We start from the raw sequence: 15,493 nt of genomic DNA on the forward strand, positions 1-15,493 counted from the left end.
AGAAGAGATCCTATCGATTGCCCTGATTTTAGAGAGGAGGACACAAGTCCAGAAAATGATGACTTGTCAATTAATGGAAAAGCCAGGACTAGATTCCAAATAACTGAGAGGTTGTTCCCAATATGCTTCTGTACCTAAGAGCGGTTTTCTTAGAAAACATACAACAGATAAGAAAAACCGCTATATTGATCAGCTTCACAAACAGTACTCTTGTATTTAAATATTTTTAATATAAAAATAGGTTATCACTTACTGAAGATACTCCTCATAGAGGTATTTAGTGAGCCTTACTCGGAAGCACAGTTTAAGCTCATTTAACCCGTACTTCAAGAAGTTATTAACCAGAGAGATCTAAAACAAACAAACAAATATTATTGGTTTTGCTTTTCATTTCTGCTTACTAAACTATAATTTATTTCTCCATTATTTCCTGTGTCCCAAATCCTATAATTTTTATAATTGAATCCAAATTATATAATTCAGTTCTGTTTTACTTTACTGCATTTAGCTAAATCAAATGTACCTGGTTTGAATTATTCTATGTTAAACTTTACATGGAATATGTTAATATCACTAATTATGAGACGTATCGCCATTTTTTTTTTTTTTTTTTTTTTGGTAAATGGGCAAAACGTCAAATCTATCCCCTTTCTAGCCAATGTAAAGACTTGCTTTTAGGAGTTCAGACATTTATGTTTATATTTTCTGTTTCCTACTATCAGCACCACAACCCTAGACAATGGAATTCTATATACACTGTATTTGCATTTGTTAAAAAAAAAAAAAAAAAAAACTACAGGTTTTACACCGACTGATGCTATTTTCCAGATTATATCTAGAGCCATCTTTACTAACATTTTCTATCGTTACATTAAAAATTTTCTCAAGTGGTCTTTGCTGAATCTTAATCTTTCATATCTGTGTTGCTTATTCCAATTGTTTATTTTAAAAAGTCTAAAAGCTATGTATCCCCATCTTCCAGCTTTATTAAACAAGAATTTCTGGCAATTTCAACGTAACTGGATTTTACAGCCAAGCTTCTCATTTTTACCCACAAATTTAGAACATTAAGTTCTTAGTGCCAAGAAAATTAAAATGAGAACCAAACTAAGAAAATCACTTATATTGGCCGGGCGCGGTGGCTCACGCCTGTAATCCCAGCACTTTGGGAGGCCGAGGCGGGCGGATCACAAGGTCAGGAGATCGAGACCACGGTGAAACCCCGTCTCTACTAAAAATACAAAAAATTAGCCGGGCGCGGTGGCAGGCGCCTGTAGTCCCAGCTACTCAGGAGGCTGAGGCAGGAGAATGGCGTAAACCCAGGAGGCGGAGCTTGCAGTGAGCCGAGATCGCGCCACTGCACTCCAGCCTGGGCGACAGAGTGAGACTCCATCTCAAAAAAAAAAAAAAAAAAAAAAGAAAATCACTTATATTTTAGAATAAACAATTTATCTGTAAAAAATTCAGACCATAAATTCCAATTTAACTTGAAGGAGATTAGTAGTACAAGTTACGATACTAGTTTATGGCCTAAAGTAACCAGGATGATTTGCACTCCCCTCTCTAAATCCCCCCCAACTCCCCAAGTTGCCCCCCCGCCCACATCCATTTTGCAATGACTGGAAACATTTCTGGTTGTTACAACTAAGGGTGCTGCTGCTATCTAATGGGATGCTGCTAAACACCGAAGAAAACCTGGACTGAAGGTTAAAAAAAAAAAATGCCAAAAAACCCCTCACCCACATACATATGTATATGAATATATATACACATTATAAATGAAGTTAAACCAAACATAATCCCCTTTTTATCTAGTATGAAGGTTTACATTGAAAATTATACTATAAATTACAAACCTAAACTGAAAATAGGAATATAGTATCATAAATCTTTAAAGAATTTAATAAGTAAAACCCTTAAAGATTTTTAAAAGATGCAAATTTCCCCTGTGTTAAAAAGATTTTTAATGAATTAAACTTACAAGAGGCATGGCAGCGATGAAGTTCAATAAGTATCTCTTGAAATCTTTCCTGCTACGACCAATGATACCACTGCAAACCACCACATGCAATGCATTAGTTGCAAAAGAAGCAAAATCTAACACTAGGAAAACTTCTGTAAAGCTCTAAAATTACTCTAGGAAACTTCTATTAAATCAAAACTATCAATAAAAAAGATGCTGAAAAACACTTTTTTGCAAAAACATGTTTGCAACTTTAAAACGTCATCATTTTGAACTTGCTGGAACCTCATCCTGCAAAAGGTGAAATTAAACAGAATGATAACTAATTATTTCTTAGTAAAAATGGCTGCTTTAAAAAAAGGCTTAAGTGGCTACAAAACAAATTTAGCGAGCAAAACAATTAACAACTTTATAGTCCCAGGAATGTATTATGAATAAACAAAGTACCATTTGTTTGTTTTAAAATATTTAACAATCTGATGCTTATTTGTGTGAACTAATGGCAGGGAGACAGACTAATGGGGATCAGCAAAGGGTCAAGAGTAAATATTTTAGGCTTTGTGCACCCTAAGGGCTCTGCTGCAACTACTCAATTCTGCCACAGTAAAAAAAAAAAAAAAAAAAAAAAAAGCAGCCAAGAAGAAGTGTGGCTGTATTCTAATAAAACTTTACCAAAGCAGATGGCAGGTAGTGAGATTTGACCTGTGGGTCCTAGTTTGCCAAGACTGGCACTAACGCATAGATCAGAGCCCAGAATGGATCTATAGAAGCTTCATGTTCCTCAACACACTTCAACTAGACTAGCTCCTCTTTTGCCTATTGTTAATCTGTTTTACGTATTTTTCTGCTTTTAAAATATACATTAAAAATTTTTTAAAAGGGTTTTAATTAAAAATTTGAACAGAGCATTATTACATAAGTAAAGGATCTTTGAGTAAGATATGTGTATGATCTAACACAAAGATAGAATCTATTTGATCACAGAACTCTTATTTCAAATAATACTTAGTAATATTCCCAAATTTCATAAAATATATTTGTATAAAACATTTGAGAAACACTAGACTAATTGGTTTAAACCTGGCTGCCCATGTACACACAAAAATAACTAGTATATGACTAGAGACCTTCTCAAAGCTTTTAATGTATAGTATGTGCATTTTAACTCTCTGTGAGGGGTTTGTAGCATGAAGCATTTCCTCTATCATAGCCAAGATTCCACAGAACATACTTTGGGAAATGTTCCTTTAGACTGATTGAAAGAAATTAATACTCCAATTTTTATGTAGCCCCTAAAAAGCAAAACAGTTAAAAAAAAAAAAAAGGCTAATTACAAGAAAGTTAAATAGAACCACACAAAAATGTTGTTTATAGCAATAAGAATATTAGAGACATTAAGCAATCAAGACAGTACAAAAGGTTCAGAGAATTTCTGTTAAAATTGTTTGAACCAAATCTTACATAAAACCAAAGTGCTTTAGTGCTGCCCAAGCTGTGAAACACACAAGAACATGCCATCATTCAGCAATGGTTTACCATTGGAGTAGCAGCTATAAATTTAAAAAGTGGTTTCTTGAATAAAGTCTTATTTCTGCCTATTATTCCACTGCAAAAAAAGTAATTAACAAAAACAATTTTACAATAGCCCTAATCACTGCAACTTCCAAATGTTTAAGAAACTTTATAAAAGAGAGTTTGGTAATTTTTAAATTCTGCTTGTAGCCAAATGGGTGAAAATAAAACATATTTTTATGATTAGATAAAGCAGCAACAGGGTACAAAGAATTTTCCTCCTTGTCACGGAATTAGTATAGTTTCTACCCTAAAGAGGGTGTCTTTCCTATTAAGATTTTCCATACTCCAAAGTCACCATCAACAAATAAGTTTAAAATATGAAAAGAATATTAAATGAAGTACATTAAGGACCATAATAAGTCTCCTTAAGGCTCTCTTTAGCAGAAATACATGAATCTAGACTTACTTTAGAAAAGGCAAAAAGGGAAAATAAATAAATAAATTTGCACTGTAGCTTAAATACTGAGATGGAGGTATATGTTAACTTTTCAAACAAAATTATCCTGTACGAATGTACAATATTTTAAAACTTCTTTTTTTGAGATAAGGTCCAAATGTTAAAGAATTTCATACACAGCAGAGGCTCAAAACTATTTAGGAGAAAGTTAACAACTTTAAAATGAGTGTTTTACAATTGGTGAGTGTGGGTTAAGAATATAAGGAAGTTCCTTATGCTAAGCCTTTTTTTTTTTTTTTTTTTTGAGAGAGGATATTCCTAAGCTGAGGCGATCCTTCTGCTAAGCCTCCTGTGTGGTTGTGCCTGTGTAGTAGTAAGTATGTGCCATCAGTCAGCTAACTTTTTTATTTTTTGTAAAAACGAAGTCTCACTGTGTGGCCCAGGCTGGTCTTGAACTCTTGGTCTCAAGTGATCCTCTTGACTCAGCTTCCCAAAGTGTTGGGATTACAGGCATGAGCCACTATACCCAGCCCCTTATTCTATTTTTACAACTTTTCCGTAAGTGTAAAGTATACCAAAATAATGGTTTTTAAAAACTTGTTCAGAAACTCATAAAAAAAACGAAAAGCAATTTTTTAAAATCTCATAATTAAATTTTAAAACTGAGTACTACACACACGTGCACATGATTAGGCTCCCCTACAAACACCCTTCAAGGGAGACCAATTAAGCTCTCAACTCCAGCTTCTAGTAAGTGTTTAAGGCACTTCATTTTAAATATGAATTCATAGCCAAGAGTCATAGAATGCTTGAGGAAAGCCTCTAATGTGAATGACAACAGAATAACAAACAAAGGCACCATGAAAGAAACAAAAAATGCAGGGAGCTAAAAACACATTAAAAATTAAGTGGCTTCAGAGGTGAAAAAATATTGCATCCTTAAAAGAATGATTGCTATAAAAATGAACATCCATATAAAAGATAACTCTTGGAAATAAAATTATAACAAATAAAAATTCACTAGATAATAAAGAAATTTCCTAGAAAATAAAATAAAATGGCAGAGATAAAAATAGAAGAGAAATTATAAGATAATCAGATCATCAGTCCAGAGGCTCCAACACTCAGCTAATAAGAATTCCAGAAAAATTGGAGAGGAATAATTTCTTTTTAAACACAAGAAAATTTCTCAAATGAAGAATGAGTTTCTAGATGGAAAAAGAGTTCACCTAGTGCCCAGCACAAAAAACTCATACCAATGTTCAGTGAAATTTTCAAACATCCAGTAACACAACATCAACAATTTTTTTAAAAAGACCAAGGGGGAGATTGAGGGAGAAACAAATCTCCAGCTACAGCTGAGCAATCAGAATGGCAAGAGGCCTCAATACCCACCCTGGAGCTGCACAACAGAATCTACCAGATACTTCAAAAAGGTTTGATTAATTGAATCAGAATATCTAGTGGTAGGGCCCAGACATTCATAGTTCTTAAAATTCTCCAGATGATTCCAATCATTCTGCAGCCAAGGTTGAGACCCAGAACATAGTGATGCTCTCAAAATTCTGAAGAAAAGTGAATTCCAACTTGGAAGGCACCAACATAGCTAAATTATCAATCAAGTATGAGACTAGAAGAAATTTTCAGATCTACAAGGTCTCAAAAATTTATCTCCCTTCACCTTTACTCAGAAAAAGAGTGCATCTGCCAAACCGAGAAAGTATACTGAGGAAGGGAAAAAAAAAAATCCAGAAACAGGTTATTTAATTCAGGATACAAAGATGAAAGAAATTCCCAGAATAATGATAAAAGCAAGTTCAAACATGATTGCTATTTGGTGTACCTAATATGCAACCAATCCTGATTAAAGCAAGAAGACCCGGCACTTTGGGAGGGTGACGTGGGCGGATCACGAGGTCAGGAGATTGAGACCATCCCGGCTAACACTGTGAAACCCTGTCTCTACTAAAAATACAAAAAATTAGCCAGGCATGGTGGTGGGCACCTGTAGTCCCAGCTACTCTGAAGGCTGAGGCAGAAGAATGGCGTGAACCCAGGAGGCAGAGGTTGCAGTGAGCTGAGAGTGTGCCACTGCACTCCAGCCTGGGCAACAGAGCGAGATTCCATCTCAAAAAAAAAAAAAAAAGGCAAAACACAGGAAACTACAAAACATATAGGGCGGGGGTGGAAATAGAAAGATGAAGTTGACAGATTAGTTGGTGTCTGACCATATTACAATACTGAGAAGATTTCACAGTATTGTCAAAAAGCTCAAGCTGAATTAGGGGGAAGTAGGTTTAAAAAAAAATAATAATGTGCACAAATAACTGTCAATTTGTAAACACCAGGAAAAACAAAAAGTTGTATGGAAAAGCAACTACCAAAGTATGCCATGTGGTTCAGCTGTAAGCAATAGTCAAAATTATGTAAACAATAAATTGTGATTTAATAAAAAATTATGTAATTTTTATTATATATATAAAACATTGAGAAGATGAGCATGGAGGGAGTGTAAAAGGGCTAATTCTCACCTTCCAAATTAGGAGATGAACACTTACACTTTTGAAACTAAGAAATCTATAAACAGTAATACAAGTATGCAATATGGAAATGCAGACACAAAATAAATGAAACAGTAAAAAGAATAGAAGATGACTGGCTCCAGGTAATGACAGTTAGGAGTGAGAGGAACCAAGGAACTGATGTGTTTTGTCATTAAGTCCTGCAGGACATTTGACATTAAGCTATGTTCATGTATTACTTTTAAAGCTATGTTCATATATTACTTTGATTAAAATTAAAAGGCACAGGACTGACCACAGTTTTCAGGGAGACTTGGATGGAATGTGAGGGCCTACATAATTTACCCCTATTCAGAGGTACTTTAAGGGCTTTAATCCTGTACATACAAGATTCTTTACTGTCCTAGAGAAATGAGTCAGAGAGCATGGTCATAAAGCATTCTTCCTCTTCCTACAAATCTTTAGGAAGCAGATCGATAATCTAACAGAAAAAAACCTTTATTCCAAAATGTTGGGGCATTTAACAATTTTAAGTACTGTCATTCAAAAAGTTATTTTAGATTAAATACTTTTAAGGAATTTTCTGACAAAATATTGCATATCAGGAAATAAAATTCCTAGTAAAATTTTTTACTCTGACATTCTAATTGGTATTATGAAAAATAAATTATTTATTAATGGATAAATGGTAAATTGTTATAACCCAAGATATCCCAACTGACATTTTTTATGTTTTTACATTCAAAATCAGCAATTTGCAGTGATTAATAATATGTAGAAACACTATAATGAAAAAATATAAAAACCACTAACACCAGATGCGGAAAGAAATGTCTAAGAACTGTTTTCCCTTCTAATAAACACAATCAATGTGATTCTTTGAAATGCTTTGAAATTTTCCTCCAAATTATCTAATTAATTTCAGAAATCCAACTTGGTGGATTTTTAGAATTCCCATTACAGCACTTATTATACTGCATTTTAATTTTCTGTCTACCTGTCTCTAACTCTTGATAAACTGTCAGCTCAGCAAGGCTTGGTACAGTTTCTCCTAGTCGCTGGCATATAGACCCTTATCACAGTACAGCACATTGCCTGGCACATGGGAAACACTAAGTATTTTTTAAGTAAATGAACAAACACATAATTTGACTTGAGTATCTTTTGCCTAATTTAGAATCTATTTCTTGCTTATAAAGATAATGCTTAAATATGAGACAATTAGCATTGCATACATATAGGAGGAAGGTGAATGAAAAAGTACCTTTCAATTAGTGTTCCATTTTGAATCATCCAAACATCGCAATACGTTCGAGACACCAGCATAACAGCAATAAGTACCAAGTAACCTGTCTAAAATAAACCAGGTATAGTAAATTAACTAAATGCATTTTAGAAAGTTCAAAGAAATATTACCTTGGTAACAATTTTTGGTTTCCAAATCTAAAGCTTTATGTAAGGTTTAATACAGTTGGCTGACATTTTTTCTATGAGCAATTTTAAATATAGTTAAAAGAGAACTCAAGAATATTACATAAATGAAAAAGGCCTCATAGATTCATTTAATCTTTCTCATTCAGAATTCAAAAGTGATTTCAAGGCAGGTCAAAGGACTTGCCTTCATATACCTAGTCAAGGACAGAAGCTAGGAACATAACTTAGATTACCCAGATTATAGTGTACTGTTATTTTCTTATATTTTTAACATATAACTTTAACAATGAAAAAAGACAGTAACTGTAAATATACAGCTAACTAACCAAAACTGAAGCCTACAATTTTGCCTAGGTAGAATAAATTTGGTTTAATTTGTTAGAAAAACTTATAATAGTGTCCATGCCCTCATAGGGCTTTCAATTTAGTTATGAAGGGAAGAATTATACTTTAAAAGTAGCAGACAAATTTAGGCAAACATATTTGTATCACTTCATGTCCTAAGCTGTGGGATGGGAAGGTCTGGGATGCCAAAAGACAGTTATGGCATTAGAAATACGATAAATAGTAAAACAAAAAAGAGAATGAGGATTAAGGGTAAAAAAGATGAAGGATTTAATGGGAGAAAAAAGGGATTAAAATCACATGAACTATGGTACTGTACTGAGTTTATACACATAAAATTATTGCAAGCTTCTCAGTAGAACAAAAAGTGATGTTAAAAAGTGACGTTTAAAGAATACTACTTAAGCAATGCTGTGCAAGACAGATTACAAAGCAGGGAAAGTCAAGACACTGGGTAGGAATCAGTTATCTTTCTGTGAGATGAGAATCCTGCCACCCCAACCCCAAGTACATACATTTAAAGCTGATCTTAAATTTTCTAAATTGGAAGAATAAGACAGTGACATAGAAGCCAAAGTAAGGGAAGAAGGCCTGCAGAGGGTGGGAGGCTGGCCAAATTAGCCCCTTCTACCTCCCTTACTAATTCCCAGGGATCCATCCAATATCTCCAATTTGTTTTACATTCATTGAACTCCTGCAATAGTTGAAATGAACATTAAGCTGTTAACTGATTGGAAGGTAATATACGAATCTTTCCAGAAAAGCTTGTATTTTAAATAAGGATTCTTCAAAGGCAGGAGAGTTGTAGAAATGAGAGAAAACAAATAGTTATGCCTGAAGAGTCATTGGAAATACTCACAAAAAAGATAATAAGCATTAATCAATTTTTAAAAACATATTTATTTCTGTTGTGGGGACGGACAGAATGTCACAGACATGATGTTGTAAACAAATGAAAGGTTGAGGACATAGGGCCAGATCATAAAACAATAATCTCCTAAGCAGATGATATTAAAAGGAAGGCCAAAGTCAGGTTGTAATTTACCCTATAAGAAAAAGGAAGTCACGGCCGGGCGCGGTGGTTCAAGCCTGTAATCCTAGCACTTTGGGAGGCTGAGACGGGGGGATCACGAGGTTAGGAGATCGAGACCATCCTGGCTAACACGGTGAAACCCCGTCTCTACTAAAAATACAAAAAATTAGCCGGGCACGGTGGCGGGTGCCTCTAGTCCCAGCTACTCGGGAGGCTGAGGCAGGAGAATGGTGTGAACCCAGGAGGCGGAGCTTGCAGTGAGCCGAGATCCAGTCACTCCACTCCAGCCTGGGCGACAGAGCAAGACTCCGTCTCAAAAAAAAAAAAAAAAAAAGAAAGAAAAAAGAAGTCACATGTTTTAATCAGGATTTTAAGAAAGAATACAAATTGGAAAAGGAAAAGAAGCAAAAAGACCAATTAAGATATAATAATCCAGGTAAGATATAGTGAGAACGATAAGAATGTAAAGGGAGAGAATAATTTATGAGAAACTTTAGGATACTTAGAAAGAACATTTATAATATAAGGGAAGGAGCAGATCTTAAAAGTGTGTGATCTCATTTTTAAGTTAAAATATATGCTTGCACACAAGATGACTATATATCAAAATGAGTAAGAGGCTGATAGGTGCCAAAAAAAAAAATCTAGCTGCATTTTCTAATTTTCTTCAAGCACCATGTATTACCTCTGTCTAATTAGGAAAAAACAAGTGCCATTACTTTTTTAAAAAAGAATTTCTCAAGGGCAGAATCATCAGGACATGATGCCAAGGTTAAGGGAAGAGCAAATCCAGCATGATGAAGAAATGGACGTTGTCTTTGGGAACTACAATGCTTTTTTAACAGTTAAGTATAGGAAAAATTAGCAGATCCCAGTGGTCAAAAAGGGTGACAAGGGGAAGAGGAAGAGTTGAAGGTAATGATATTTCTAGTTACAGAATGAGAGAATGCTGAGGAAGATGGAGAACACAGCATTATTTTAATAATCATTAAAAATGTTTATCAAATAATGAAGATAATCTTGATAAAAGAGCAAAGGAACGAATTATAAAACTATTCATACAATCAGCTCACTTCCTGAAATACCTGATGAATCCAGGTATCATTTTGGTTATCTTAAAAATATTTAATCAAATACATTCCACACTAATGTGACTTGTTAACATCTCAATGTAATAAAAAGGTTTGTCTTTTGACATTTAATCCAGTTTTTATTGACAGTATTTAATTATAACAAAGCAATACCATTTGAGGTAGCTGCATGGCAATACCCTAGTATTTCACATAAAATGAAATAATATTTCATAAACAAGAGAAAACTACTTAAAAACTGGCACTGAACAAGGGTTTTTGTATGGCAGGGATGATTTAAAGACAAAAATTTAGTAGTCTTCTTTACCTACAGAGAAAACATTTGACCTATAGTATAACCAAAGAGTTATGATTTTATTGGTCTAATCTTATGTAACCTTGAAAGTTGAACACCTAATAATATAATTTGGGTATCTGTCTCCACCCAAATCTCATGTTGAAATGTAATCCCTAGTGTTGGAGGTGGGGCCTGGTAGGAGGTGTTTGGGTCATGGAGGCAGATCCCTCATGGCATGGCACTGTCCTCCAGATAGTGAGTGAGTTCTCATGTATCTGGTTGTTTAAAAGTGGCACCTCCTCGGCCCTTTGCTCCCTCTCTCGCCATGTGAGACACTGGCTTCCCCATTCAGCTTCAGCTGTGATCACCAGCTTCCCAAGGCCTCCCCGGAAGTGGAGGAGATGCTGTGCCATGCTTGTACAGCCAGCAGAAGCATGAGCCAATTAAATCTCTTTTCTTTACAAATTACCCAGACTCAGGTATTTTATTCAAGAATGGTCCAATATACTTAAGATTATAATTTCATAAGACTTACCTCTTTACAAAATGTTCTAGGGACCATGATTTTCAGAATCTGTGCGAGCCTTGAGAAAAACACCTTGTCCACCACAGCTCGCTCCTTTTTCCCCTCTTTCTGCATTAAAAACAAGAAGCCCTTTTAAGATCGCTATAACAAATGTATCATAAAATTAAAGAACCATGTTTCATCTAAGTCAATATAAACAGTTATCAAGATAAATACTGAATTTACAAAGCCCAGACTTGCATACTTACACTGCTCCTCATATTCAAACATGTTTTTGAGAAAATAATGTTATCTAAAAACTGAATAAGGAAGTGAGTTCTGGAACCACATAATTATCTGGATGAAGAAAACTGCAAGCAGAAGAAATAGCAACTGCAAAATACCAAGGTGAATGCCTGCAACGTGCTTGAGGAAGAACAAAATGGCCAACCTGGCTGCAGCTGTGAGGAAGGTACCATCACAGAGGATGAGGTCAGAGAGACAACTGAAAAAAAGGCCAAGGGCTTACTGAGTTTTGTATTAGCCACTTCCTGATTAACACCATATTTAAAAAAAAAAAAAAAAAAATCCTGAACAGAATTTTCCCTGATACCAAATATAGGAAATTTTTGGATTCCTAGATTTACCATTTAACATTTCCAATATACAGTCTGTCAATTCACTCTCTCTTCCTCATAAATTTCAAAGACAGACAAGGTTCTTTCACTCATGCAGCTCACATTCTAGCGGGAGAAACACAGACAAAAAATAAACCAATAAATAAATTATCACGGATAGACCAGGCAGGGTCATGAGGAAAAAAAAAAGAACAGTTTACACAGGATGGTCTGAAAAGCCTCTTGACATTTAAGCTTAGACACAAAGAAAGAAAAGCCATGTGATTATTTAAAGTGGGTACGAGGGTGGAGGGAGTGAAGCACAAGGAACACCAAGCACAAAAATACGTGTTGGAAATAAAATAGGTGTGCACATTTCACAGCAAGATGGCGGTATTGCTACAGCAAAGGGAACAAGAATGAGAGAAGTTTAAAAGGTAGGCAGGGCTTATAAAGGACAGAGGCTTGAAGCCACAGTAAGGACTGAGAGCTTACTGTTAGTGTAGAGGGATTTAAAAGAAGATAATCTTACCTCTCTCAAGAGTTTTTTCATTTTCACTAGCTCCATGAAAATGGAAGTACTAAACCATTTGCAAAGATAAGGAAACAAGTGACGAGACATTACTCTTGAACTGTTCGGGAGAATAGACAGGGGAAACTTCTTGGAAAAGGCAAGATACTCCAGAAAAACCCCAATTCCCTGACTGTTTCCCCACCTCCATAATCACAGCTCACTTATCTGGCTAACTCCTGAAAACAAATACCTGTTTCTATTTGTAGAGTACCTCTATTAGCTAGATATAATGTAAATGTGCTTTGATTAAATAAATATCTCACTAGATGAGCCTTAAGTGAACTGTTTGGGTACCGAATTAGAATAATAATAACTACCAACTATATGTCAGACACTGTGCTAAGGCTTTATAGACATTATCCTAATAAACAGGCACTGAGTGCAGTGCAGAACTATAGGCCACAAAAGGAAGTCTGAAGGCATTGTGTTCATAGGATTAGACTAGAAAGACTACAATAGGAGGAACTGGAGAAGAATCAGCCTAACCTGCAACTGCTGGAACAGAGACTCAGCATTTCAAGTCTTTCAGATAAAGTTGAAAACCTCATCCTACTGACTTGCAGGCTCAGTCTGCTTAATTCATACATGCATGCATTCATTCACTCAACAAACAACTACTTGATCCAAACCCTATTCCAAATGATATGGACACAACAGCAAACAAAACAGAGAAATAAGCCCTACTCACAGTCCATTTAGTTGAACTAGCGTATTCTCCTCAAGCTAAACCTTACACATTCAACCTAATCTCTGTTTGTGTTTTCCCCAAACCCGGAAAACATAGGAAGAAACGAGTAAAGAGAAGGCCATACATATTAACTGCCTTCAAAAAAAAAGAAGTTAAACTATTTGTTCTTCCGCCTGTCACCATCACCACTCCCTCCTCACTTCAGCTTGCCTTACCTGTAGCCAACACCCTTCTCCATTCCTAGCTCGAACTTTTAAGTGGCACAATCCTGAGGTGAAACGGACATCTGAGTTAAACAGAAGACCACCTGTTTCTGAAAGCTACTCTAAAGAAATGATCTAGGACAAACAATGACGAAGGTTAGAAAAAAAGAGTTACAAGAGAGTAAAGTTGAAACACTTTAAAATATTAGTTGCTAACTGGTATAAAATTCCTCATTTTCTTCCATTCCTGTTGTCACTTTCCCTATCCTTAAACTGACTGAAAGCTGAGGGATTTTCATTACATTTCAATCCATGAAGGGAACTAACTATATTCTCCCAAATTATCACTGTTTTCTGCAAAGGACCATCTGGACGGGGAGGTTGGCTCAGAAGGGCTGAATTCAAAGAGATGTCAGGAATAGGAGAGTATCCTGATCACAGCAAAACTCTACCTGAAACCAATCTAAATAAGAGTAACTATAGAGGCAGTATATTTCATAACATTACTAGCCTTTCCTAAGATTCCATTTTAAATTCACAATGAACTTTTCCCACTTCTAAACTTTCCAGTAATTTTTTTAAATACAAAAAGAGACCACTTTTCCCACTTCTAAACTTCCCAATAATTTTTTTAAATACAAAAAAAAGACCACTGTGGTGATGTAAGTTTAACATGAACATTATAGAAAAAGCAAACAAATCATTAAAAGCTATTTGAGAAGTCAAAGTAATAACGTAACAAAGGAAAAAAGAAAACCTAAAATTCAAAAGGTAACAAGGTCAAAGTACAATGAGAAGTTCCTATTGATATGTCAATCACCTTAGGTGAGACTGACTGAAAAAGAAGTTTGAAATAGCAGTAAAATAAGAGGCCATGTAGTGCTGACACAGTATAAGTATTCCTGTATATTGTAGGGAAAAATGAAAACTGGTACAACTATTATATATCATTTATCAAAATGTAAAATGTACACTGACTGTAAAATGTAAAATAACCTAGTAAATTTACTTTCAGGAACTTACCCTACAAACATACCTGCACATATGCTTAGCCACACAAATGAAAACATCGTACTCTGTTTATAATACCATAAAATGAAAAATAACCTAAATGTATACCAATATTACATAAATCATAGCAAAATTATTCAATGAAAACTCTATAACAACTGTAAAAAAGAAAGCAGCTCACATACATAAAAACAGAATATGCAAGAGCAGGTCTACAGCTTTAAACATGGAGTGATCTAAAAAACAGTATGCTGGAAAAAATTAGAATGATGCATGCAATTCATTTTACACATGAATTTATGAAACTTTTAAATATGTAAAGTAATTCTCCCTATATTGTTTATGGATACACACACATGCCAAAATACAAAAATATGCATGGGAATGCTAAATACTGAACCCAGCACAGTACTTATCTTTATACATTTTGAATTTCATTATACTGTTCTCTTTCTAATTGAATCCTTTTTTCTCCTTAAAATTTATGTCTTATGAAAATTGCCTCTCCCCACCCTATCCCCATCACAAAGCATATACAAAATTTCTATGAAGAAAATAGGTTAAATTGCTTTCCTCAAAAGTAACATATTCACTGTAGGAAAATTAGAAAATTCTGATAAGCAAAAATAAGAAAACTAAACCTACTGTCTTTGTTACATATCCTACTAGATTTCATTTTAGCACACGTGTGCACTTCCTATAAATTTAACAAATGTGGTATCAGTGTGCATCTTGTGTCCTTTTTATTGCCAATCACTTAATATAACCTAAATTTATCTTGCTCACACTATGCAACCAGCAAATAAGTATATGCTAAAACAGTATTGTACAGAAAAATAAGAAAAAAATGAGTAAAATGAATCAAGCTGTCCTAGAACTTGCAGATCTCCGATATGCAAATAACAGATATGACTAAGTTCAGATAACTAAGATTTGATTGCTCAGATATAACTTAGATATGAGAGATCGTGGAGCTGCAGATATCAGAGAAGTGAACATAAGCACATCTTACCACATTTTTCAAAGACTGGGAAGGAAATATTATGGAAACTAAAGAATGACAATCTTGATGTCAATCACCAGGATATTCAGAGAACAGACACTGACATGGAGAGTTGGGGAAGACTTAAGAGACACTAATCACTAGAAGCCAGCATGAGTTTACTAAAAGTACATCATGTTAAACTGTTCCAATTTTCTTATTTGTTAAGGATACCATACTAGCATACTAGCTGATATGTAGAATGTAAGCTCCATG

General features: G+C 34.7%; 1 protein-coding gene across 9 annotated transcripts in view; it reads right to left on the reverse strand.

Moving 5' to 3' along the window:
- LOC105485414 (ATP binding cassette subfamily D member 3) overlaps positions 1-15,493 on the reverse strand; it is a 99,968-nt gene that overhangs the window by 35,157 nt on the left and 49,318 nt on the right. For 6 of the 9 annotated variants that reach the window (XM_011747762.3, XM_011747770.3, XM_024793992.2 and 3 more), the window contains 4 exons: positions 11,173-11,271; positions 7,722-7,810; positions 1,982-2,051; positions 254-351 (listed from right to left, as the gene is read on the reverse strand). In XM_011747762.3, the coding sequence (XP_011746064.1) occupies positions 254-351; positions 1,982-2,051; positions 7,722-7,810; positions 11,173-11,271 (356 nt within the window). Of the gene's footprint in view, positions 1-253; positions 352-1,981; positions 2,052-3,499; positions 3,570-7,721; positions 7,811-11,172; positions 11,272-12,291; positions 12,392-13,236; positions 13,316-15,493 lie in introns of those variants that run through there. The other 3 variants (XM_011747764.3, XM_011747766.3, XM_011747763.3) reach the window with 3 other exon arrangements.

This window comes from Macaca nemestrina, chromosome 1 (genome assembly GCF_043159975.1).
Source record: "Macaca nemestrina isolate mMacNem1 chromosome 1, mMacNem.hap1, whole genome shotgun sequence".
Classification (NCBI taxonomy): domain Eukaryota; kingdom Metazoa; phylum Chordata; class Mammalia; order Primates; family Cercopithecidae; genus Macaca; species Macaca nemestrina.